Below are 23,694 nucleotides of genomic sequence, written 5' to 3' on the forward strand. Positions count from 1 at the left end.
CAGGTCACCTGCTCCAAGCCCCTGCAATATAGGAATCTTTTGCCCACCAGTTAGAGATTCTTTAGGTGCAATTCCTGCACTGCAGAGGATTGATGACCCTTGAGGTCCCTTCTAACTCTTACCATCGTCATAGGCCATGGACTACCTTCTCTTGGTTGCTCTTTCCTCCGCAAATGAGAAAGACAGGTGAGTGCAGAGTATGAGTTGCGCAAACCTGAGCGAGCTGGTAACTTTCCTGAGCGTGTTGGCCCCGATGCTGGAACCGAAAGAGAGCCTTTCACCATTGTATCGAAACTGTATCCGAAATCCCACGCACCATAATTTTGTGGTTTACTCATAAAACTCTGCAAATGGGCTAGGCCAGGGGTCTGCAACCTTTAAGACAAAAAGAGCCACTTGGACCCATTTCTGAAGAAAAAAAACCCGGGACCCGCAAAACCATTGCGACATTTAAAACAAATATATCTCCGGAGCCGCGATTTGACAGCGGGCGGGAAGGTGACGTCGGGACGGTGCGTGATTAACGCACGCACCGCCCCCATGTGACGTCACAGCCAGTACAGCGCCCGCCACAGTGGGGAGTGTCGGGGTGCACAATGCGCCTCGCTAGTATCCGCCCCGGAGCCGCGGCAAAGGTGTAAAAGAACCGCGGGTTGCTGACCCCTGGGCTAGGCTAAGACGCAGAGACTGCCCATCCCACCCCCACCCCATATCACCCAGCGAGTTTCATGCCTGGGTGGGGTGATTTGAACCCTGGTCTCTCTCCTGGATCTCATTCTCTAATCCATGGGTAGGCAAACTAAGGCCCGGGGGCCGGATCCGGCACAATCGCCTTCAAAATCTGGCCCGCAGATGGTCCGGGAATCAGTGTGTTTTTACATGAGTAGAATGTGTCCTTTTATTTAAAATGCACCTCTGGGTTATTTGTGGGGCCTGCCTGGTGTTTTTACATGAGTAGAATGTGTGCTTTTATTTAAAATACATCTCTGGGTTATTTGTGGGGCATAGGAATTCATTTATTCCCCCCCCCCCAAAAAAAAATATAGTCCTGCCCTCCACAAGGTCTGAGGGACAGTGGACTGGCCCCCTGCTGAAAAAGATTGCTGACCCCCTGTGAGTCTAACCAGTAAACTGCTTTGTACATGACTTTTGTTTTATTTGCTTGAACACAGAGATATATATCTATATCTAGATATAATATTATATAGTATAGCTAGATATATTTATACATACATATATATATATGTATATATATAATATTCATATATACATATACACACACATCTATCTATCTATCTATCTATCTATCTATCTATCTATCTATCTATCTAATCTCCCCTACTGGCCTAGTGGAATCTTCATTATCACCAACAATAAAAGCAGCGTCCCCTTCTCTGCAAGCCGGCCAGCTGACAACTCCTCGGCGACCTTCCTAGCTTGCTTCCTAGCTCGAGAGTCCGCGCACCCTGCAGAACTACACCTCCCAGCGTGCCTCGCGGCCTCCTCCCCACCCCATGCCTTTTCCGGAAGGGAGCGGATAACTGTTTCCGGCCCGGGAAGAGCCGGTTGATTGGCGGGCGGCTTTGAAGCGGGCGCGAGGCCGCCTCTTCGCTTCGGCAGCTGCGCCTTCCCCCTCCCCCACCCCATTCCACCGCCCACCCCGCAGAGAGAGAGAGAGACAGGCGGGGGCCTCTTTTTTTGGGTGGTGGTCTTACCCCCTCTGTCAGTGAGGGGGCAGCGGGGGCGCCTTACAAATCAGCCCCCTTTGCTCAGAAGGGTGGCTGGGTGGGTGGGTCACCTCTCTCCCTTTATTATTCTCTCTTTTTTTTGGGGGGGGGGGTCCCAGTTTCTTCCTCACTTCAAAGACCAAATCTCTCCCCCCCCTTTTTTTTTAAAATTGTGGATAATTTCCTAAGTGTGTGGGTCACACACCCTACTTGTGTTTTGAGGCTGGGGGTCCTTTCCTTTCTTCCTCCCCTTTTTTCTTTCTGGGGGGCAAATTATTCCCTTGAAACTTATTATTCCCTTGAAAGGGGCGGCATCTTTTCTTCTGAGGTGTATTCCCGCCCTACCCCGTTTTTCTATATTCCCTTTTTTGCGTGGGTTAGGGGTCTTTTGTACCTCCTTCCTTTTCTTCAGGGGACAGTTCTTTGGCATCCCTTGAGACCTTAAGAGTTGCCTTCAACAGTTTTGAGGAGGACCTCTCCCCTCTTTTCTTCTATTGGGGATAATGATATATATTATATATCTGCCAGGTTGTGTTTTTTTTTGGCGTCGGTGTCATCCACTCCTTCCTTGGTGTCCTCCCTCCTCTTACTCAAATTCTCACCCCCCCTCCATCTCCTAGACATTGATGGGCAGCACCTCATTTGAGGCTGTGTTTTTATTTTGAAAATTTCTTTCCCTCTGTATGTGTCCCCCTCCCCTACTTTCTGAGACTTCTCAAAATACAGCATCCTGTGGGCAAGTCTCTACTATTCTGGATACCTCTATATTATATATTTCCCAAAGCTGGGCTAGTTCATATCGCCCCTTCACCCACACGCATACACATTTCTTTATGGGAAATGGCATCTTTCCCAGTATCTGCTGGATATCTCCTCCACTCCGCTTCCTAGGACAGACCTTACACAGAACCGTTGCTCTCTGCTTGGAGCAAAACTGCAATGTGAAAACTCCCTGTTCCATAGCCTCTACCACAAGCCAGAGGAACAGGCCTTCCGCCCTTGGGAGACTAGATTTGCTCCTGCTCATTCGCTAGGCTCCCCTTCTCCCTTGTTAGTTGGTCAACATGAATTTCTCCGAGGTATTTAAACTCTCCAGTCAGTTGTGCAGGTTCTCTCCGGATGGAAAATGCTTGGTGAGCTTAGCCTTGTGGTGTGCCGTGTGTATCTATTTTACAGATAATGGGTTGGTGGGGGGCAAGAACTAAGAGTGGGCGGACAAGGGGGGTTGAATGTAGATTCAGGGAAGGATGGGAGATGTGGGGACCAGGGGTGGCTTTGATATTTGATGATAATACACATGATTTTCATGTTCTAACTCAGTTTTATGTTGGGACAGCCTTAGCCAAACAGTATCTGATTTCTGCTGAGGAGAGCAGCATCCATAAAATGAGCCTTTCCACCTAGTTAGCAACCTTGTATGACATTTGCCCATTAAATTCTTAACTGTTTTTAAATGAGACCAGGAAATCTCTTCCCAGAAGATGTGCATAGTAATATCAAAGTATAAATTGGCTGTGATTTTAAATAACAATCATTTTAATCAGCGCCACCTCTGGGCCCCCTCCTCTTTCCTACTTAATGTGTCTTGTCTTTTAATTTATAAGCTTTTATTACTATGTTTGGTTAGTAGTTCTAACAACCTGGATTATGATGATGTGAAATCTGTACGACATTATCTGCACCAGTTGCACCACTTCTTTTGTAGCAAACCATAGTTTGCCTTGTTCAGATGAAATGACAAACAATGGTTTGCCAAGGACGAGGAAGTTCAAGAGGGGGAGGAGTGCATAAACCGAAGCTGTTCAGATATAAAAGAGGAGGGGGCTTCTGCACCTGTAATAGTTACGTAGAAAAGGGAGCTTCAGCAACTGAAGCTTGTGTGATGAGTTACAGTTGGAGAAGCCGCCGCATTTATTTCATTGGTTGTCCTGCATAGGCCTAAGGATAGTTTCTTTGTTGTTGGCTGAAGTTACGTGTGAACCAAGCTATGTGTATGGGGGTAGAGACTTCCACTGAAGCCATCAGGAGAGCTTCATTAACTATGAACCAGACCAAGTTGGCTTTCTGGGGGATACCTATGTCCTCTGGTTTGAGGGGCCCTACAAAATGTGTGATTCACCCTACAAAACCCTGCTAAATGACTACAAAACCCTACAAAGGTTTGGGAGCGGACTCTAAATTTCAGGGCTTGTAGTTACTGAAGCTCATCAGAAAATCTGTCGGTGGGTCTAAAAATCTTTGTGTATGTGTAGTTTTGCTGTGTTACAAACTAGGGAATGCAAAAGAAAGTATGAAAGATTGCCTTTCTTTTGCAGTCCCTGTGGTAGGAGTGGCAGCTCCTATTAAAACCTAAGATATTTTTCTTACACCTCATTTGATATCAAATAAGCACCTATATTGAAATTTGTAAAACAGGTACATTTAATATATTAATTGGCAATTGACAAATCAGTTATTTTTACTGCATGACAGGCCTGCGGTATGTCATCAGTCTATATTTTGCAGAGCTTTCATTTTATTCTACAGGCTTTCTGATGGTTTCTCCTGTCTCTAATACTAGAGGATTTAGGAATCACATCTGAAATAATTTTGCCCCCTGTCATTCAGCTAAAACGGCACAGCTAAGTTATTCATTTTTTGTTCTATTCAGGCCTCCGGTGTCCAGTATCGTTTGGTGGTTCGTGATGTAAACACTCTCCAAATTCTGCAGCTCTTCACCTGCCTAGACCAAATCCAGCACATTGAGTGGTCTTCAGATTCTCTTTTTATATTATGTGCAATGTACAAGCGTGGAATTGTGCAGGTGCGCACCCATGCAATATGCTTTCTTTTCTGGAACTTGCCAGTTTCTAAACTGATGGTGTTAAGCAGCAAGTATTTAATATAGGTGCTGAGGAAACAAATGCACTTTACCTACAGAATGCCCCCAAGTTCAAACTGGCATCTTTAGATAGGGATGGGAGAGTCTTCTTGAAACCATGGAAAGCCTCTACCAGCTAGTGTGGTTGTACCATTGGCCTGACCTTGTTTAAAGCAGCTTCCTATTAATATCAGGTCTTTATTCAGAAACATGAGGACTAGAATTTTTAATGTTTAGGGGAAGGACCATATCTCAGTGGCAGAGCATCTCAGTTTTGTATGCAGAAGATCCCAAGTCCAACCACTGACATCTCCAGGTAGGGCTGAGGGAGGCTTCTCCCTGAAATCCTGTATTGCTGCTCCCAGTCACTATAACACAGTACAGAGCTAGGTTGAAAAGAGCATGTCTTTTCCAGAAACAAACAAACTACATCCCCTGATGCAAAATTGTGGTTTTTAAGTAGCCTTAGGGTTTTGCTAGTTTCAGAAAGAAACAGCTGCTGTCATTCCTGTGGACAATGACTGGGCTGGGCAGCTAGGTTAAGGATCCAGCTGATTTCTAGCCTTGCTTGGTATCATCATTTACAAACTGGGAATAGCAGTGGTGGACCATCAAGGTGATGCTTAGCAAAGCAGACTTGAAAGTAATTTCACAAAACTTCCTAGCCCATACATTTTATTTTAATGGCTCACATATACTTAGTGAAACAACATCATTCTTAATGAAAGACCAGTTATAAAATTTCCCTGCCTGGTCACCTGGAGGTGATTCATGCTTGCCACAGGCAACTTGATAAATGTGAGCCTGTTGTGAAGCACTTTGCATCTGAAAAGCACCATATAAATAGGGCAGTATGTAAATTCAATAAACAAAAAATAATTTAAGCAAACCCTTTCAATTTTTTGAAATTTTAATGTGTGGTGGGTCTTTAATCATATCAGAGCTCTGTGGCATCTTTAAAGTCAAACAAATATATTGTGGTCCAGATCTCTTAAAGACAGCCACCATCTTTACTGGAGGCCTATACAATCCTGTGCCACAACAAACCTCTTGATCTTTACAGATGCTTTTTTGGAATAGTTTTGTGGATCTAACTGGATGTAAAGAAGAAGAAAAGGCTTACCTCTGTAGTGGGATCCAGCGCCAGTCTTTCATGGTCTTTTGCTGGTGGGCTTGTCTTTTTCTGTTGAAGAGTGATTCTTGAGAGGAAGCTGGTAGGGCTTTGGGTGCCTTGTTCAAGTTAGCACTGACTTGACTGTTCTTCCTCCCTTGCCTTAGGTCTGGTCCTTGGAGCAGCCTGATTGGCACTGCAAGATCGATGAAGGCTCAGCGGGACTCGTGGCTTCTTGCTGGAGTCCGGATGGCCGTCACATTCTCAATACTACAGAGTTCCACGTAAGTGTGAAATTGGGGCTGCTCTTGTAAGATATCAAATGTTACTGTCTACATCCTAGCCCCTAAAATAGCCTGAAGCTCTTAAAGCTGCAGTGTGCTGCTATGTTGTACTTGTGGGACCTTTTTTTAAAAAAAAGTGAGGCTGCATGATTAAGGAAAGGTTCCTTTAATATTCTTTGCAGGAGAATATAACAAAGAAAAGTAACAAGTCTCAGATTTTAGTCACATAATCTTGGGTATATAAGGAATCATAAACATTATCTCCAGCTCTCCTGAGGACTGATGCGTTGTTTAGTAGCCAAGAACAGGATTAGTGAGCCATGAAGTCTTTGTTTCCTTGTTCACCACCACTAGTTTAATTAAACCAGTATCTCAGCCACATTTTTTTACTTTTGTTTTGCATTTATTTGCATGTTACTAAGCTACCTCACAAGTAAGGACTATTGAGGTGATTGATGCATATGGACACTTCAAAGCAATATACAAATTAGAATTGGAATTATTCTCCCACTGATATTTTTAATATGGCACAGTAGCTTGAGATGCACATGGTGAACCTCGCCCCCCTCTTAACACATGTCACAAAATACAGGGTCGCTTCCTTACCTAATCTCGGGTAAAGCTTATTTCCATCTCCAAATATGCAGTCAGTTAGATGGATGTGTGAAGTGAAGGTTTGTTGTGGAGTCTCTGCTCTGGACTGTCCCTGATTCCCCAAATGTGGAAATGTTCCAAAATCAAAGGAAGAGAGAGAGAGAGAGAGAGAGAGAGAGAGAGAGAGAGAGAGAACACCTTTCTGTTTTTCTTACTGAGTGAATTGAAGGGCTAGTTTGTGAAGGATATTTTCCTCCCGTATTGCATTAGAGCCCGTCAGATGTTTTTCCTCAACTGTAATAACTACCCAGGTGTGGAAATAACTGTTGCTGGTTCAGTAAATAAAAGAATAATAGAATCATAGATGATGGCACACATAGAGCCACTCTCCCTAGAACATAAGAGCTCTGCTGGATCAGATCAAAGGCCCATCTATCCCAGCATCCCAGTCCCCACCATGGTCCTATGTGCATGACAATCCCACAAGCAGGATATGAGGGCAGTAGCCCTCATAAGACCATAAGAAGAGCCTGCTGGATCAGATCAATGGCCCATCTTATCCATCATCCTGTTCTCACAGCTCAACCAGATACCTGTGGGAAATTGCAAGCTGGACTTGAGTGCAAGGGCACTCCTGTGGTTTCCTGCAACTGGTACAGTAAGCTCACAACTTGAGTGGGAGTTATGTTCTGGGGATCAAGCCTAAAGCCAAAATCATGTATAGTCAAAACCCACTGGGTTCAATGGGGCATTGGATTGCCCAAGTCATTTCCCCCCAATACCCAGCCCCCTTTCCACCCCCTTTGTCACGTGTATAAAGCTCAGTGTGCACAAGTTAAATGTGCGTAAGTTGGGGGCTTACTGTATTCAGAAGCAGTATTGCCTCCAACCATGGAAGCCTCCATGAATTGGTGTAATTCTCCTTTAAAGCCATCCAAGTTGGTGGCCCTGCCTGTCTCCTGGGGGGGGGGGGTGATTTCCATAGTTTAACTATGCACTGCATGAAGAAGTGTTTTCTTTTATCTGTCCTGAATCTTTTAGCATCATCAGTTATCCATGAGTTCTAGTGTGATGTAAGTGAGAAAAACGTTTCTCTTTCCCAGGCCATGCATAATTTTATAAACTTCCGTCATGCCACCTCTTAATTTTCCTTTTTGCAAACCAAGAAGTCCTGAATGCTACATCCTAGTAGCTACTAGGCTACTAGTAATCTCCCGTAGTACAGGTGAATATTATCCTCATGGTGCGGGCTTATCCTCTCCCTGCATCTTTGCCAGTTCATCCGTTCGATCCATGGCTCTTCCGGGGCCATGCGGCAAAAAAGCAGGCACGAGACTTCACTGTATTGGATAGTTTTAATAGGGTGAAAACTATTCCAGTTATCCAGCTTCATTTTGTTAGTCAGATGCCTGGCTAACAGCATCCCGAGGAATCGAAGATGGTGGGCTCCCTCTGCATACCTCTCACGGCTTCCAAATGGCACATGTACGTGGGGGCGGGCTGACAAGTTATTTATTACCCGCCATCAGAACTCCATTTGACCCTGCAGGATTTTCATTAAGCCCTTGCCAAGTTGGCATGTGTGTTTGGGATAGACTTTCTCCCCAGCTGTAAACAGGTTGCTAAATTAACTTGTGGCAGACAGCTGGCTGGGATATGTTGGTGTCCGCACTGTTTACTCTCTCAGGTCCTCTAAATCCATCGTCTGCCGGAGCAGACTGTGGACTAGTGTTTTGAGATGAGCACTTTAAGGATACATAATATCCTTGCATTGTGCACATTGCCCAATTCAGGGATCGCTTAGAAGGTTTTGCAAGTTATTCCTCAGCCGCTGCTGCTCACATTCAGAAGGCCGGGTTGTGTCCAACACTAGTTCTGCTCAGAGTCAACCCATTGAAGTTAATGGACATAGTTTCAGAGTATAAACATAGTTGGCTCTGATCATGTTTCCATGTATTTTACTTATTTAATGCATCCTGACAATGGAGAGGCTCTGTGGTCCCATCTCTCTCTTTCTCCCCTGTAGCCTGATGACAGTTGAGGAAGGATCATGACCCAGTAGCCATTGATAGCCACCTCCTGCATATATTTGTCTAGTCCTATTTTAAAGCTGTCAGAGTTGGTGGCCACGGTAATGACTGACAGGCATTGCAACTGGGAGGGAACTGGAATTCCCAATGCTTCTGGGTTTATCCCTTTTGGTCACTCAGTTTTGTAGCCTTGGGAGGTGCCTGGGTTCCAGGTGTTGGTGCTGGAACATGGGAAGCTGCCTTGTACTGAGTCAGACCCCTGGTTAATCTAGTTCAGTATTGTCTGCACTGACTGGCAGTGGTGCACCGGGCTTTCATGCAGAAGTTTCCCCAAGTCCTACTTGGAGATGCCGGGGCTTGAACCTGGTACCTGCTGCATGTAGATTAGGTGCTCTTAACCGCTGAGCTACAGTCCTCCTCCTCCCGGTTTTGCCAGAAGTGGTTTCTACCAGCTTCATGGATAGAAGATTTGCTTTTGCATAGTGGTGCACACCTAGTGGCCGTCATGTTGTACCTTCATAGATTTGAGGCTAGCCCGCTGTATTAAACATTTTGCAGGACTACCATTCACAGGGTTCAGGCGATGCAAAAGACACTGATCCACTGTCTTCTGATGCGAGAAGATTATTGAGAATAACTTGCACCAGGATTCAAATGTTGGCATTAGCTCCCTTTTGATTTCCAAGTGCCATTCAAGGAGCCCAGTGGCTTGAGCTTGACTAGGATGATGTTTAAGATTGGCTGGGAATGCTCCCTAAATGTGCCAAATCAGTCCGTAAGGGCCTACAACAGGGAGATATTGTTGGCAGTGAAATTCTGTTTCTTTGCAGATTCGACTTCTGGAAATATTGTAAGATTTTTTTCTTTCTTTTGCAGACTGGCACCCAGTGGCCAGGGATAGTGTAGAGCAGTGTTTCCCAACCTTGGGCCTCCAGCTGTTTTTGAACTACAATTCCCATCATCCCTTACCACTGGTCTTGCTAGCTAGGGATGATGGGAGTTGTAGTCCAAAAACAGCTGGAGGCCCAAGGTTGGGAAATACTGGTGTAGAGGAAGCTTTCAAACACTGTTGCCTAATGTGAGTTCTCTAAATAGGGTGGGCTTTAAGTCCAATAGATAGATAAGCTATTCATTATGAAACAGTTGCATGCAATTGTATTCACTTGGGTGTTTAGTCACCCGCTTCTATAACTGGGTTCACAACGGCAAGTCTTAACCTGCGGCAGTAAATTGTATCTGAAAGATCATTTTCTGATTTGTCTCCTGGTAAGCTAATAGGACTGTAAAGAAGTGAAGAGTGTGTTAACAAGTTCCTTTTATGTGACTCTTGGATGATTTCTGGTAATGCTAGCTATTTTAAGAAGGCAAGTGATAGCATTGAGGAGAGTTTATATTCCTATGAGGTGCTGATTTTAAAGAGAGGCCCCTTATTTCTTACAGTGATATAGTTATTAAAGCTGTGAGTATTATTCAAATAGTTGTAGCTGATTGATGGGGGTGAGAAGGGTTAACTTTTCCTTTACAAGGCTGAGGCATAAAAATTTGTCTGAAGTCCTCTAGGTGTTGTTGGGTTGCATCTCCCATCCTCCTCAGTCAGCATGGCTAACGGTCAAGCATACCATGAGTTGTAGTCCAACAACATCTCTAGGGAAAGCATGGGCTACCCTTGATTCAAACATTAAATTCCCATGCCCACTTAACTTCTAGCCATTGAATGCCAGCCCAGACAAGAAAAGTCCTTAGAAAACATCTGGATGGTATTTTGCCATGAGCTTTAAGAGATTTTGGAAGTTCATTGCACAATGGTTGGGCAGCCACTGAGAACCAAATTATTGAGAAGCTGTTTGCTGACCAAAAGATACATGTTATTGTTATAAGACATATGTTTACTTCCATGCATCTGCTAAACACCATGTAGAGCTGAGGAGTCAGCCACTCCTATTTATTTGTCATGTTTTGTTTCCTATCCTTTCTCTAAGAAGCTGAAGCCAGTATACAATGGGTTATCTAACCCGTTTTATCCTCACATCAACCTTGTGAGGTAGGTTGGGCTGAGAATGTGGTACTGGCCAAGGCCATTTAGTAAGTTTCATGCTGAGCCCAGACACCATTTCAGTCCAGCATTGTAATTCTCCTGCTACACACACACACACACACACACACACACACACACACACACACACCTCTGTTATTTTGCAGGATGAGTGTGCACTTACAGTTGTATGATGCTTGTGTTTGCACACTAAAAATGCTCCAGGGTCGCTGCTTGATTCATTACCATTTGGAGCAATGTTTGTGCTCTGAACGGCTGGAGGAGCTGCTAGCGGCAGTTTTCCCTCTTTCAGCGAATACTTGGGTGCCCTGTCGCTCTAATCCTTAGTAACTGTAAATGGCTATATTGGTTGAAAAATGCTTTCTGTCGAGGAATGTGTGCTGCGTAATCCCCTGAAATCCTGTGCTGACAGACACAGCTATGTAAGGAGGCCCAGTGACCTAGTCAAGTCTGGGACAAAAGTTGACAGTCACTTGAGAACGCAAGGTTGTTAAGCGTGGGTTTTGTGTAATGAAAATTGCCAGTCTTGCCACCTGCCTGGGGTTGTCAAAGCTTGGGTGCAGCTCCTTAGCCCAGCTCTTCAGACTGTTTTATCGCGTTACTGTCTAAATACCTCTTGTTTCTCAGCTGTTTTTAGGCTATTTGAAAAATGCTGCTTCTGCTTCTGCTTCGCCTCCCACCCTTCCCTGCCCTGTGCTGCAAAACAACAGCTGTATGCTCCTCAGGCACCTTAGCAGTAGGATGTGAGTTTGGAAATGTTAATTAAGTCGGTAACCCCCACATTTGGGGGTGGGGGTGGGCGGGAAGGAAAATCTGTTAGGGAAAAGCTGGCTAAAAGCCCCTGTAGTGGCATTTGCTGGGATTTGGACACCCACACCCCACATTACAATCTGTTGTTAAATTTCTCACTTTCTCAATCTTGTACATAAAAAGAGGGGTGACTAGCGAGATTCTTGTGGTGGTAGATGTTGGGTGCCTAGGTGCTTTGGCATTAATTATCTGTAATGCTGGAAGGTGGGAGCAGGTTGACTCATGAATTGTGGACGATCTGCCTGCTTATTGTTCCTTATCACTGTAAGCAGAAGGGCTGAATACTTTTCTTTTAAAGTAAACATTCAGGGAAGCGGTGTTGGCACTGGAGCCTGGCCTGTTAGGGTGAAGGTGGCATAGCTCCACCAACCTCAGCCTTTCCTAATGCAGCTGCCACTTCACTTACAGGCCAGAGGGTGGCACTGCCAGCACCTTCCTCCTCCTTAGCCTCAGTGTTGCTCCTTGCAGAACTCAACAGAGAGGAGGATGGGGGCAAAACCAGAATTACTCGGCTCTGCCTGTCATCGGCTCGGGCTCCATTTTCTGTTGATCTGTTCGCCTCCCTCCCCGACTTATTCCAGTGGGCATCGGCCACCACTGGATGTTGGTAGAACTTCATGTCTCTGGAAGACCATTAGTCATTTCCCATACTCCAGTTCTGTCAGGTCCCAAAGGTGTACGTCTTCACTCAGACCTCTGGGCCTTCTTAAGGTTGCTGTTTAATTAGGTATGGGGAACATTCAGTTCGTAGAACAGTCTATGGGTGTGCTTTATCTTGCTGGAATGCTAAGGTCAATGTTTATGGTTCTGTTGTCCTGCAAATTCTGGAGAATATATTTTGGAAACTGCTCTGTAATTTTCTGAATGGTTTATAAATGGATCTAAGGGTATCAAATAAGTAGCAGGGGGCCATCCTTTATCACTACTTGTCTACGAATTTGCCTTTATCATCGTGCACTTGCTTGCAGATAGGGCAGTCTTCACCAACCTGCTGCCCTGCAGATGTTGGGCTACAACTCCCATTGACAACCGGGGACGATGTGAGTTGTAGGCGAACAACATTCTTGAGGGCACAAAGTGGGTGAAGGCTGAGAAAGGGGATGCCTCTTTCCAGCCTAAATTTGAAATCACCTCTGTAGCTCCCTGATCATCCCTAGATTTTACTGGGCAGTGTACTGCAATCTCTCTTCTGCTGAGATAGGCATTGTGTTGCTGTTTCGAAAGAAATATTTGGTGTCAGGAGTGTAGTCTGAAATTTATATTTTGGCATGACTGCAAACAAGTTGATGAGACGATGGTCTAAAAAGCCTTTCACTGGCTCAGACCCAGAATTAATCTTTTTTTTATAATGGACATAGAAAATTATTGCTTGCTACCTTGTGATTGGGATGCGGGTGGCGCTGTGGGTAAAACCTCAGCGCCTAGGACTTGCCGATCGCATGGTCGGCGGTTCGAATCCCCGCAGAGGGGTGCGCTCCCGTCATTCGGTCCCAGCGCCTGCCAACCTAGCAGTTCAAAAGCACCCTTGGGTGCAAGTAGATAAATAGGGACCGCTTACCAGCGGGAAGGTAAACGGCGTTCCGTGTGCTGCGCTGGCTCGCCAGATGCAGCTTGTCACGCTGGCCACGTGACCCGGAAGTGTCTGCGGACAGCGCTGGCTCCCGCCTATAGAGTGAGATGAGCGCACAACCCTAGAGTCTGGCAAGACTGGCCCGTACGGGCAGGGGTACCTTTACCTTGTGATTAATGTTGCATTGCTGAGGGAAACTTCAAACTCAACTGAAAGTATGTGGATTGAAAGACTAGAGTAGGGATAAGGAACCTAAAGCGCAAAGGCCAAATATGGCCCTCCAAGCCTCTCTGTCTGGCCCTTGGAACTATGCCACACCTCTTTCTGAGCCACACCTCCTTTTCCCACACCACACCCTTCACTGGCCCTGCCTTACAGCCTCAGTTGAGTATCTTTGCCTGGCTTGAATGTGCCCTTGAACACTAATAATTCATTTATTAATCTCATAAAATTTGTACACGGCTTGATTGTAAAAAAATAAAAAAATAAAAAAAATGTATATGCTATTGATTCCTTCTAGTGAGAGGGCTGGAACAAGGAAGAGACCAAACACCTAGGCCCTTGCCCTTGATGGTAATCAGCCCTTCCACTCTGACTGTACCTCACCCTGCCAACCACCACTGAAATTGGGGCAGCATCTTCACCACTCCCTGCTGCTTGTCCACCCAGACACTTTAGAGCATCATTATCCCCCATCCCCCAATTTAAAGCTGGGAGATTAGGGCCACAAGATAGTAAACCAGTATTTCCCAAACTTGGGTCTCCAGCTGATTTTGGACTACAACTTCCATCATCCCTAGCCAGCAAGACCAGCGATCAGGGATGATGGGAATTGTAGTCCAAAACCAGCTGAGGACCCGAGTTTGGGAAACCCTGTAATAAACTAAGGCCCAGCTGTATGTGCGTTCCACACTTTCAGACCCACAGGTGGGTTGTGAGGCCACACCAAGTGGGTCACAATGAAGCTGTTGCCGCCATGTGGGTTTCCAGCTTAGTCTAAGGAGCGTTAACCAGATGTGTGTCTAGACCAGGACGCATTTTAATAAGTCACTCATTTCACCCATTTCCACAAGTCCCGCAGTGTGGTAGGATAAAGGCACCAGTTGTTTTTTAAAATAAGATACGTATTTCTGATCAAGCACTTTCTCCTGCCACATGGCAGTACTGGTTTTCCTTTAGTAGTAATGCTAAGTTAACACTGCATGTGTTGTTCTGTGAATTGCCATTTTAGGATTAACAACATGCATTATTACCATAACTAAGTATAAATCAAAAGTGAAAACACAAAAGTGCACCCCATAATGCACTTGGGATTTGAAGATTGGGGTCACAGGTGTGTACAAGCTGAGCACCACTTTTTTAGAACTTTAGGGAAGCACCAGTTAAGATGCTTGAGGGATGTGAGTTTGCTTTTGCTTGTGTGCTGGGAAGAAGGTATCTGAAGCAAAACTGCCGTATGTCTTCATGTTTTGTCCCCTAGTTTGGTTTCTCATTCTTTCTGCAGAAAGGAAACCACACCATTGTCGAGTGTGGAGATGAAGCTCAGTGTGTTCTGTATAAAAAACATTCCCCCTGCATGCATTTCATCTGCAAAGATAAACAAATACTTCCTCTGTCTCTTTCTCTGTTTCCAACAGCTGCGGATAACTGTCTGGTCCTTGTGTACAAAATCTGTGTCTTATATCAAGTATCCCAAGGCCTGTCAGCAGGGTAAGTGGAGCTAACCTAAAACAGGAATGGTTTTTTTAAAAATTATTATTATAGCGAAGATTGCCGTGATCTGGGGATATCCCATATCCCCTTCAACTGATATATATCTACCAGCAGGAAGCGTACTGATATGGCAGGGTAACTGCAGTGTATGTTTGTCCCAGTGGATGTTGGTGTTCACAAGTGAGCAATCCCCTCTTGTTCCCAAGCCGTATTCTGTCAGATGCAGGCACCTGTCCGACTGGTGGAGATCTGTGGAATAAAAATCCAGAGTACAAAATCAAATTAGTAGGGGATGGGGGGATGAGCTTAAAAGTATACTCCTGATTTCTGTGGGGGTAAAGTTTTGAAGCAGGAAGGAAGTCAGGTGTGGTTCTTGCTAAGCCAACATGTGCAGGCTGACTGGAGGACAGAATGTCTGAGGATGTGTAGTATATCTTTCTGTTACCACTGAATAACCACAACCAGTTCTGCTAACATACATGTCACTATGAATTGGTGCTTTGGGGATATAGCACTGAAGAGAGAAAGGTTTTTCCCCCCTGGTACAAGTGGGGAAGGCCTCGCCATACATAAAAAACAACAAAGGTGTTTGGGTAGAAGAACAATGCCAATATGGAGGATACATGTGTCAGCTTGGAAAATGTGGTTGTTCATTTCTACAGCCCTTGATGATTATGTTCTATCTCCGCTGTTGGAGGCAGTGTGCCTCTGAATACTGGTAGCTGGGAATCGCAGGACGGGAGAGCTGCTGTTGCATTTGAGTCCTGCTTGTGGGCTTCCTGGGGGCATTTGGTTGGCCACTTTGAGAACAGGAAGCTGGACCCTTTGGCCTGACGGAACAGCGCTAATTTTAGGTTCATATTCCATTGGGCAGCCCAGGCAATTTAATTAAACATGACTCTTTTCTCTTTCTTCTCTGTATTTACCATGTTCTTGCACACACATGAATATGAATACCATAGGAGAGGCTGAAAATGCTTTGAATGGCATGTGTGGAAATGTTCAAGAAAAGTGGAAGGGTTAAAGAACGCACTGAGAAGTAGCTTTATCTTGCAAAAACAGTATCTCCCTGATATCTGATCTCAGGTTACATGCACCCAGTTGTTTTTGATGATTATAATAGTTATTGCATAACCAGTCTCGTGAATCTGCTCTTAGACTGGCTCTCCCCACTCCAGAAGATATGGATTCTTTGTACTTATAAGCACCAGTTTGTCCAATCAATGTTACTCAAATCATGTGCCTAAAGAAATAGGGAAGTATTCTAATATCTCTTGTCTAAACTAGAGGTGAGAATACTAACTTCCGCTCCTCCCCTTACATAGTTCATACCAGTATTTTGAATTAAACATTTGTGGTTTTGTGTGGCCTTTCAGAAAGCATTTCTTCTTACCAAATAAGATGAGGACAGCTAAGAGTCAAGGGTCCTGGGTCAGGGTTCTGTTTTCCTTTCACACGCAGACAGGCTTTCCATTACTTGGTCTTGACAGTAGTGGAGTTTACAATGGTGGTACTTCAGGGCCTTGAAGAGTCGATTGAAAGCAATAGACCTCCACTTCAGAGGAAGTATAGTGTTTGTGTTGTGCAAGGCCTCTCAAGAGAACAGGAACTAAGCAGTAACAAATATGCCCTAAGACATACTCATCCATCCTCAAAAAAAAAGAGCCTCTTCTGTCCAGGTTTTGTTTTTCTTTGGGTTTGGCCCATTCCTTGGCTGGTATTAATTGCTCAATTTCCCCCTCTCCTAAGTGCTGCCATTTTTGTGTGTGTGTTTGGCAGGAATAGCATTCACAAAGGATGGCCGGTACATGGCCTTGGCGGAGAGGAGGGACTGCAAAGACTACATCAGCCTCTTTGTATGCAGTGATTGGCAACTTCTGAGGGTAACCCTCCCCCCATTATTATCCTCCCCCTTTTAGGCTCCTGTGTGCCTTGTAACCTTATAGAGCATGTGCAGATGTAATGTCCCAGATTCCTTTAGCGATAAGGAGTTGACCACCAGTTTGTGCCTTTTCCTTCCACCTCGTTCAATTTGCAAATTCTCTTTGATAGGCTAGAGCTGGTGCTGTCTTTAACCATGGTTAATGCCAATCTTCCTGGGAATCCAGAAGACTTATTCCAGGGGAGAAGGCAAAGCAAGACAGTGAATTGTAGGGGTGGGGAGCAGGGTAGTTTCTTGCAAAAAGCGAGAAGAATAGTGCTTGAATATTTTTGCTTCATGTCTCAGGCTCTACAAATGCTAGAACCTCAGAGCTAGATTCACCTAGCCAGTTCCATTAACCTAAGGCCTGTGCAAACACTTCCTCGTGCACAATGGGGTTTCCCACCCTCTGAAATTGGCTCAGGGAGGGTCAGGAAAATATCCCCAGAAGAGCAAGCAGGGTGTGTATGCTTGCACAGATAGAACAATTGGAAGAGCGAGACATTTAATTCCACTGTTAGGATTGTATTCATTAATGGATACAAGTTGCTCATACACTCTCTCTCTCTTTAAAATGAAAGCTGGGAATCGGGATTATAGTTATCAGGCATGGGGCAGGGGGACACCCTGTGGGTGCCCATGATCATTCTTCTCAAAATGTGGTCCAATATTCATAAAAGAAAATAAACTATTTATCTAATTGGGTAATGTATTTAGAATCACATAATTACAGAGTTGGAAGGGACCGCAAGGGTCATTTAGTGCAATATTCTGCATTGCAGGAATCGCAGCTAAAGAATCCCTGACAGATGGCCATCCAGCCTCTGTTTAAAAACAGCAAATGAAGGAGAATCATTTACCTCTTCACATTTCAGAGAAATTTTCTAAGCTGTTTTCCACATCCTAAAATATCACAAATAGCCAAGTCAAAATAATAACGTGGTGTTTTTTTTTACAGCACCTCATATAACAATTATGTAAGAGGCCTTCTTAAACATTAGTAGAAAGGGAAACAGCTGTCGTAATGGGGACCGTACCTATGGGCAGATTCAAGATGTAGCAGTACAGCAGAGACAACCAGCCCCCACCCACCAACTATAGAAGCATAGGAAGCAGCTGCGTCTCTCACTTCTGCTGTTTCCCTACCTTAAGCTCACACTGAAATTATTTCCTTTGTTTCTGTTTGGAAGCATTTTGACACTGAAACACAGGACCTGGCTGGGACAGAATGGGCGCCGAACGGCTGCGTGTTGGCGGTGTGGGACAGCTGCCTGGAGGTGAGGGGAAACTGCCAGTGCCTCAGTGGAGGGATCTTTTGCCAAACCCATTGCTGCATTTCAGAGCAGCTGCATCCATATTGACTTAATAGCCCACATAGAAATGTGGCTGAGAGGTTGGTTTAACGAGAGCATTATCTAGGTAATGGCCTCTTGAGAACAGGCATGGGTAGTCTGTGGCCCTCCAGATGTTGCTGGACTGCAATGCCCACCACCCCTGACCATTAGCTATGCTGCCTGATGGGATCTGGAGTCCCAAACATCTGGAGGGTCACAGGTTGCCCCTTCCTGTCCCAAGAGATGGCCTTTGCATCAACTTTTTGAGCGTATGCATTCTGTTGTTGGAATCTGAATGTGAAAACACTTCGAGGTTTTGCAAAATGCAAAAAAGATTCGCTTTCTTTACTGCTTACCACTCAGCACTTGGGTATGGATAATTGATAATGCAGGCTGTGTATATGCATTTTTGGAGTGGGGCAGAGGTTGCTTGTTTCAAGACCTTCAGATGGGACAGACTAAAACTCTTAAGCCATTGCCAGTCTTAAGATGTAAACCTTTTATTTCAGTATAAGGTTTTGCTGTACTCCCTCGACGGGCGTCTGCTGTCTACATACTGTGCTTATGAATGGTCACTAGGCATTAAATCTATTGCCTGGAGCCCCAGCAGCCAGTTCTTGGCAATCGGCAGCTATGATGAAAAGGTAAGGTTTCTGAAGCCCTGCCAAAGTTGAGTTTGTGCCACAGTTCTTGTTCTCTCTCTCTCTCTCTCTCTCTCTCTGTGTGTGTGTGTGTGTGTGTGTTCACCCTGGGCTTTCTCCTCTCTTAATCAGGTGCGCATTCTGAACCATGTGACTTGGAAGAAAATTACAGAATTTGAGCATCCTGCAAACATTGCTAGCCCAAAGATAGTAAGTAAAAAAAGAAGAGTGGTTGGCTCATGCTGCAGGAAACACACCGGGGGGGGGGGGGCATTGAGACCTCTTATAATGATAATACTTGGTATTTGTATAATTCTTCAAAATGTTTTCAGCAGTCCTTACAGAAACTCTGTAAGGGTCGTCAGTATCATTGTCCCCAACAATGAGGGTGTTCAGGCTGTGTGGCTTGCTTAAGGTCATTTAGTAAACATGCAGCTGAGGTGAGATTTGAACACGGGACTTCCTGTTCACATCTCAGCCTTTTAGTCACTTGATGGAAACCAGCCAAGTACTGGTTAGTATGGACAGCTTTGATAATTATTTTCTTTTTGTTTGTTTGTTTGAACCAAAAACATGCAGATTCAAGCGGATTGGAGCATTGCTTTGTGATCGGAGATTAGGAGAAATGGGAGGCACTGCCTTGGTTCATGTGTTCTTCTTCCTGCTCTTCCTCCCCCATGGAATAATAATAATAATAATAATAATAAATTTTATTTATATCCCGCTCTCCCCAGCCGAAGCTGGGCTCAGGGCGGCTAACAACAATCAAAATAGTCTGACATTCTAAAAACATTCATTATAAAATTAATTAAATCAAATTAAAATCAAATTAATGGCAACCATCAAGCAAAATTCTGTGCAGATTGCCAGAGGAGGGGGTCAGGCTGCGCCCTGACCAAAGGCCTGGTGGAACAGCTCTGTCTTGCAGGCCCTGCGGAAGGATGTCAGGTCCTGCAGGGCCCTAGTCTCTTGTGACAGAGCGTTCCACCAGATTGGAGCCGCAGCCGAGAAAGCCCTGGCTCTAGTTGAGGCCAGCCTAACCCCTCTGTGGCCTGGGATCTTTAGGATGTTTTTATTTGCAGACCGTAAATTTATCTGGGTTTTTAAAACGTGGACACCCATGTTGCAGCTTCTATTCTGCAAATTCTCTTGCATTTCTTTACATCACACAGTCTGGATATCTATGTTCTGATTTGTGTTAGAACAATAGTTGAGAAGGATTAAAGAGACTTCTCACCCAAACCCCACACCCTGTTTATTCTTAAGTTTCTGTTTTCATCCGATGACACCCCCACCACTCAGACCTTGCTTACTGCCATGCTTTCCAGCCTGAGTGTGGATGATCTAGCAACGTGTCTCCTATAAAGAGGTGCAGGGCTGACTTGCCTTTCTTTTCAGATTGTCTATAAGGAGGTGGAGAAATCACCAGCAGTGGAAGTGGAGAAACTTACCTTCCCCCCTACCAAGAAAATGGCAAGCTCTCTCTTCAGCACAAAGAGCAAATGTAAGTCAAAGCAGGGACCGTGTGTACAAAGCTGTGTTATCACTTGTTTGTTTACTTACTTAAAAGTATTTGAAATAACTTTTACTCTCTTCTGCTGCTCAAAAGACCCCCATGGTGAAATACAAGACGTACTGTGCCCTTAGATGCACTGTGTAAAAGGCAAGACATAAAAAGAAAAAGAGAAGGGGAGGAGGGAAAAAACAAATATCAAGCAGTATTTCTTATAACAGCCAGCTGAGGTGGAAGCAGGTTAGAGAAAGGAGGTGCCAAAAGGATTTGGTTTTGCCACAGAAAAAGGTTCAAATACATGATACCCAGAGTGATACCATATGGTTCTTGTGAGATCTTGATGGCTTTTGAGACCATTGACTGTAAGGTCTTAGCAGCATACCTGCTTGACTTGGCAGATGTTGAGCAACTGCTGTGGACTGCATTCTCTAATTCCTGTCAACAGATACCAAAAGATACTAATAGGTACAGTGGTACCTCGGGTTAAGTACTTAATTTGTTCCGGATGTCCGTTCTTAACCTGAAACTGTTCTTAACCTGAAGTACGACTTCAGGTACCTCGGGTTAAGTACTTAATTTGTTCCGGAGGTCCGTTCTTAACCTGAAACTGTTCTTAACCTGAAGCGCCACTTCAGTAGGGCTGTGTACCAGTCCTGATGCAATCCCGAACTGAATCTAGCCAATTCAGGTCAACCCATCATTCCACCAGAATGGGTTGAGGTAGCCCCAGGTTGGATTGGATCTACCCAGAGTGATCCAGGGCTGTCAAGGGGGGCGGTGGAGGACAGTCTTGTAGTGAAAGTCGGGGAGTGGGGAGGAGGAGATCTAGGCAGGCAGCCTGCAGGTGTCTTCCCTCTGCTGATGCATGTTGGTTTTTAAAAGCTAATTAAACACTGTGCAAGGCCCCCATTGGGGCACCTGATTGGGCCCTGAATTGAAGCAGTGGGAGGAGGTGCAGCCCTAGTACTCTGTGTACATCATAATATTAAAAGGAAGTTTATTCCAGGATCCATAAAATAGAACAATCTATGGTTTAAGTGTCATTATGACTTTTAATTTTTCCTCTCCTTCCAGATGAAATTGCCCAGGTCCCAGTTTCTTTGCATCATGTCAAACCTGCGGTGGACCGGGCAAATCCTAGAATTGGAGTCGGAATGTTAGCTTTTAGCTCAGATAACTGCTTTCTGGCGACCAGAAATGGTTAGTATCTCAAGAGGGGTGAATGAGGACCAGTGATGGGCTTTGCAGTAAGTTTTCACTGTGGGTGGTTGCTGAGGTCCGTCTGCCTCAGTTCCATAGACCAATTATTAGTACAATTGTGAAGCAGGGACTGCATTGTGTGCCTGTATTGTACCTTTAATTGCTGTTTCGCGTCTAACAGATAATATTCCTAATGCTATTTGGATCTGGGATGTCCAAAAGATGAAGCTGTTTGTGATCCTGGAGCAGCTGTGCCCCATCCAGCTTTTCCAGTGGGATCCCCGTCAGTCCCGGCTTGCCATTTGTACTGGGAACAGCAGAGTGTACCTCTGGTCCCCAGCAGGATGCGTCTCTGTACAGGTACCAGTGGAAGGTAAGAAAGCTCCAAACTGATACTGCAGACAAGTCAGGCCTAGGGGCAATTTCGCTACAGTGGAGAAGGATATCCTTGAATGGGTTGCCGTTACCTACTGGGCAATTAGCAACAACAGGTTTCGTTAACATTTTCTTAAACTGTGAAGCCTTTTTCTAAACTGGCTGATTATTTTCAACATGTCTTTAATAGACAGCTCACATTCTCTAGGTGTGTGATCATTTCAACAACTCTAGGTCAATGCTTGGATTGATGTTACCACATCAGAAAGGAACTGAAAGCAGTGTGCTGGTTGGCCCTCATTTGGTTGTTAAATATGTGGTGCTGATTAAATGCATTGCACGTGACTGTGAAAAAACTGAGGCAGATGTCACAACTGGAGATTAACTTTGTGCTAATCTCCAAAACCATATAGATCATACTTGCATTGCTGTCATGAAGCACACGGGGTGTGTGTGTGTGTGTGTGTGTGTGTGTGTGTGTATTCAACTCTTGAGTAGGCCCATTAAAATTGGTCAACCTTCTCAGAGTAGGACTAACAGTGGAATACAGCCCATGTCAAGGTTCAATCCTTCACATCTCCAGTAAAAAGGAGTAGTAACAGGTGATGAATGAAACGTGTCTGATGGAGACTCTGAGTCATTGCTAGTCAGAGCAGACAACACTAGGCTAGATGGTCAATCTGATTTGATCTGAGTCATCTTCCTACATCAGCTGCTATGGCACACATTCTAGAGTGCTTTCTGCACTTTTAAGATACTGAAGAAAAGACAAAGGAATCCTAAAATCTAATAGGATTATTATTCTCTTAATCATCCTTTCAAATTCTGAAGCTGTGACCAAATCAGCACCACCCACACCCAAAAGGGGAGATATCCGGAGGTCTGAGGTAACCTAAAGTTTGCAAAACAAATACAGTGGTACCTTGGGTTAAGTACGTAATTCGTTCCGGAGGTCCGTTCTTAACCTGAAACTGTTCTTAACCTGAAGCACCACTTTAGCTAATGGGACCTCCTGCTGCTGCGCCGCCGGAGCAGGATTTCTGTTCTCATCCTGAAGCAAAGTTCTTAACCCGAGGTACTATTTCTGGGTTAGCGGAGTCTGTAACCTGAAGCGTCTGTAACCCGAGGTACCACTGTATATGTATTTGAAGAACCTCAGAACAGCCCGAGTTCTGAGCATGCTTAAGAGGCCACAGGATGTTGACTGCTGTTGATCAGGGTAGGGAATAAGACTCGGAAACAAGATGGAGTGGTTGAGACCATGAACAGGAATGCTCCATGCAGCAAAGTAGTCCTTAGAAAGTAGTCCTTAAATATTTACGTGTACAGTGCAGTTCTGGAAATTGGAGCTAACGCATGCCTACAACTATCTTTTATCTGAAGGGAAGGGCATCATAATGATCGCCTAGCAAAATTTTGTGCTTAAAGGGTATTTGCCAGTAAAAAAATTTGATCCATGTCCACAGGTGACTTCCAGGTAACTTCTCTGTGCTGGCACTCCAGTGGGGACTCTCTGGCTCTCCTGAGTAAGGACAATTTTTGTATGTGTTACTTAGAAAAAGAAGAGGAAGATGTGAAATAGCTACACCCAAAGCTAAGCTGGGTTAAAACGGAAGCCTGGTTTTGTGTACTGGTTCTCCAGCATTGCAAGTGGACGGGGAGGGTGGAGAGAGACTGCTGCTGGGCTTAGTCTGTATATAGATGTGTGGAAGCTTGTATTTGCCCTTGATGCACTTTAAACAGTTGAGCAGTATAAAATGTTATGAAATAGTGAGGAAACAGGTGTTTTAGCTTTAAACTTCTAGATCCATTTACAACATAATGTATATCTTAGTGTGTAAACTACTTAGTTTATTTTGAAAATAAAATAAAACATTTTTGTTACATAATGCATTATTAAAACATGGCTACAAGGCTGCCATTTTTTTCATTCTTCAGAGTGTGAACAGTATGTGCTG

General features: G+C 44.7%; 1 protein-coding gene across 1 annotated transcript; it reads left to right on the plus strand.

Moving 5' to 3' along the window:
• The first annotated feature begins 1,558 nt into the window (after positions 1-1,558).
• WRAP73 (WD repeat containing, antisense to TP73) lies at positions 1,559-23,638 on the plus strand. Its single transcript, XM_028740980.2, has 12 exons — positions 1,559-2,860; positions 4,378-4,530; positions 5,866-5,982; positions 14,677-14,749; positions 16,532-16,635; positions 17,864-17,950; positions 18,517-18,651; positions 18,781-18,858; positions 20,047-20,152; positions 21,236-21,361; positions 21,543-21,734; positions 23,203-23,638. The coding sequence occupies exons 1-12, from the start codon at positions 2,792-2,794 to the stop codon at positions 23,316-23,318; spliced, it is 1,356 nt and encodes a 451-aa protein (XP_028596813.2). The 5' UTR covers positions 1,559-2,791; the 3' UTR covers positions 23,319-23,638.
• The last annotated feature ends 56 nt before the right edge of the window (positions 23,639-23,694 follow it).

This window comes from Podarcis muralis, chromosome 7, assembly GCF_964188315.1.
Source record: "Podarcis muralis chromosome 7, rPodMur119.hap1.1, whole genome shotgun sequence".
In the NCBI taxonomy this organism is placed as follows: Eukaryota; Metazoa; Chordata; class Lepidosauria; order Squamata; family Lacertidae; genus Podarcis; species Podarcis muralis.

Bases quoted from the DNA above. Each gene is read 5' to 3' on its own strand.
- WRAP73 (XM_028740980.2), top strand. From the start codon at position 2,792: ATGAATTTCTCCGAGGTATTTAAACTCTCCAGTCAGTTGTGCAGGTTC. The intron at 14,750-16,531 runs GTAAGTGGAGCT...TGTGTTTGGCAG, and splicing joins TCCCAAGGCCTGTCAGCAGG to GAATAGCATTCACAAAGGAT. The intron at 16,636-17,863 runs GTAACCCTCCCC...TCTGTTTGGAAG, and splicing joins GTGATTGGCAACTTCTGAGG to CATTTTGACACTGAAACACA.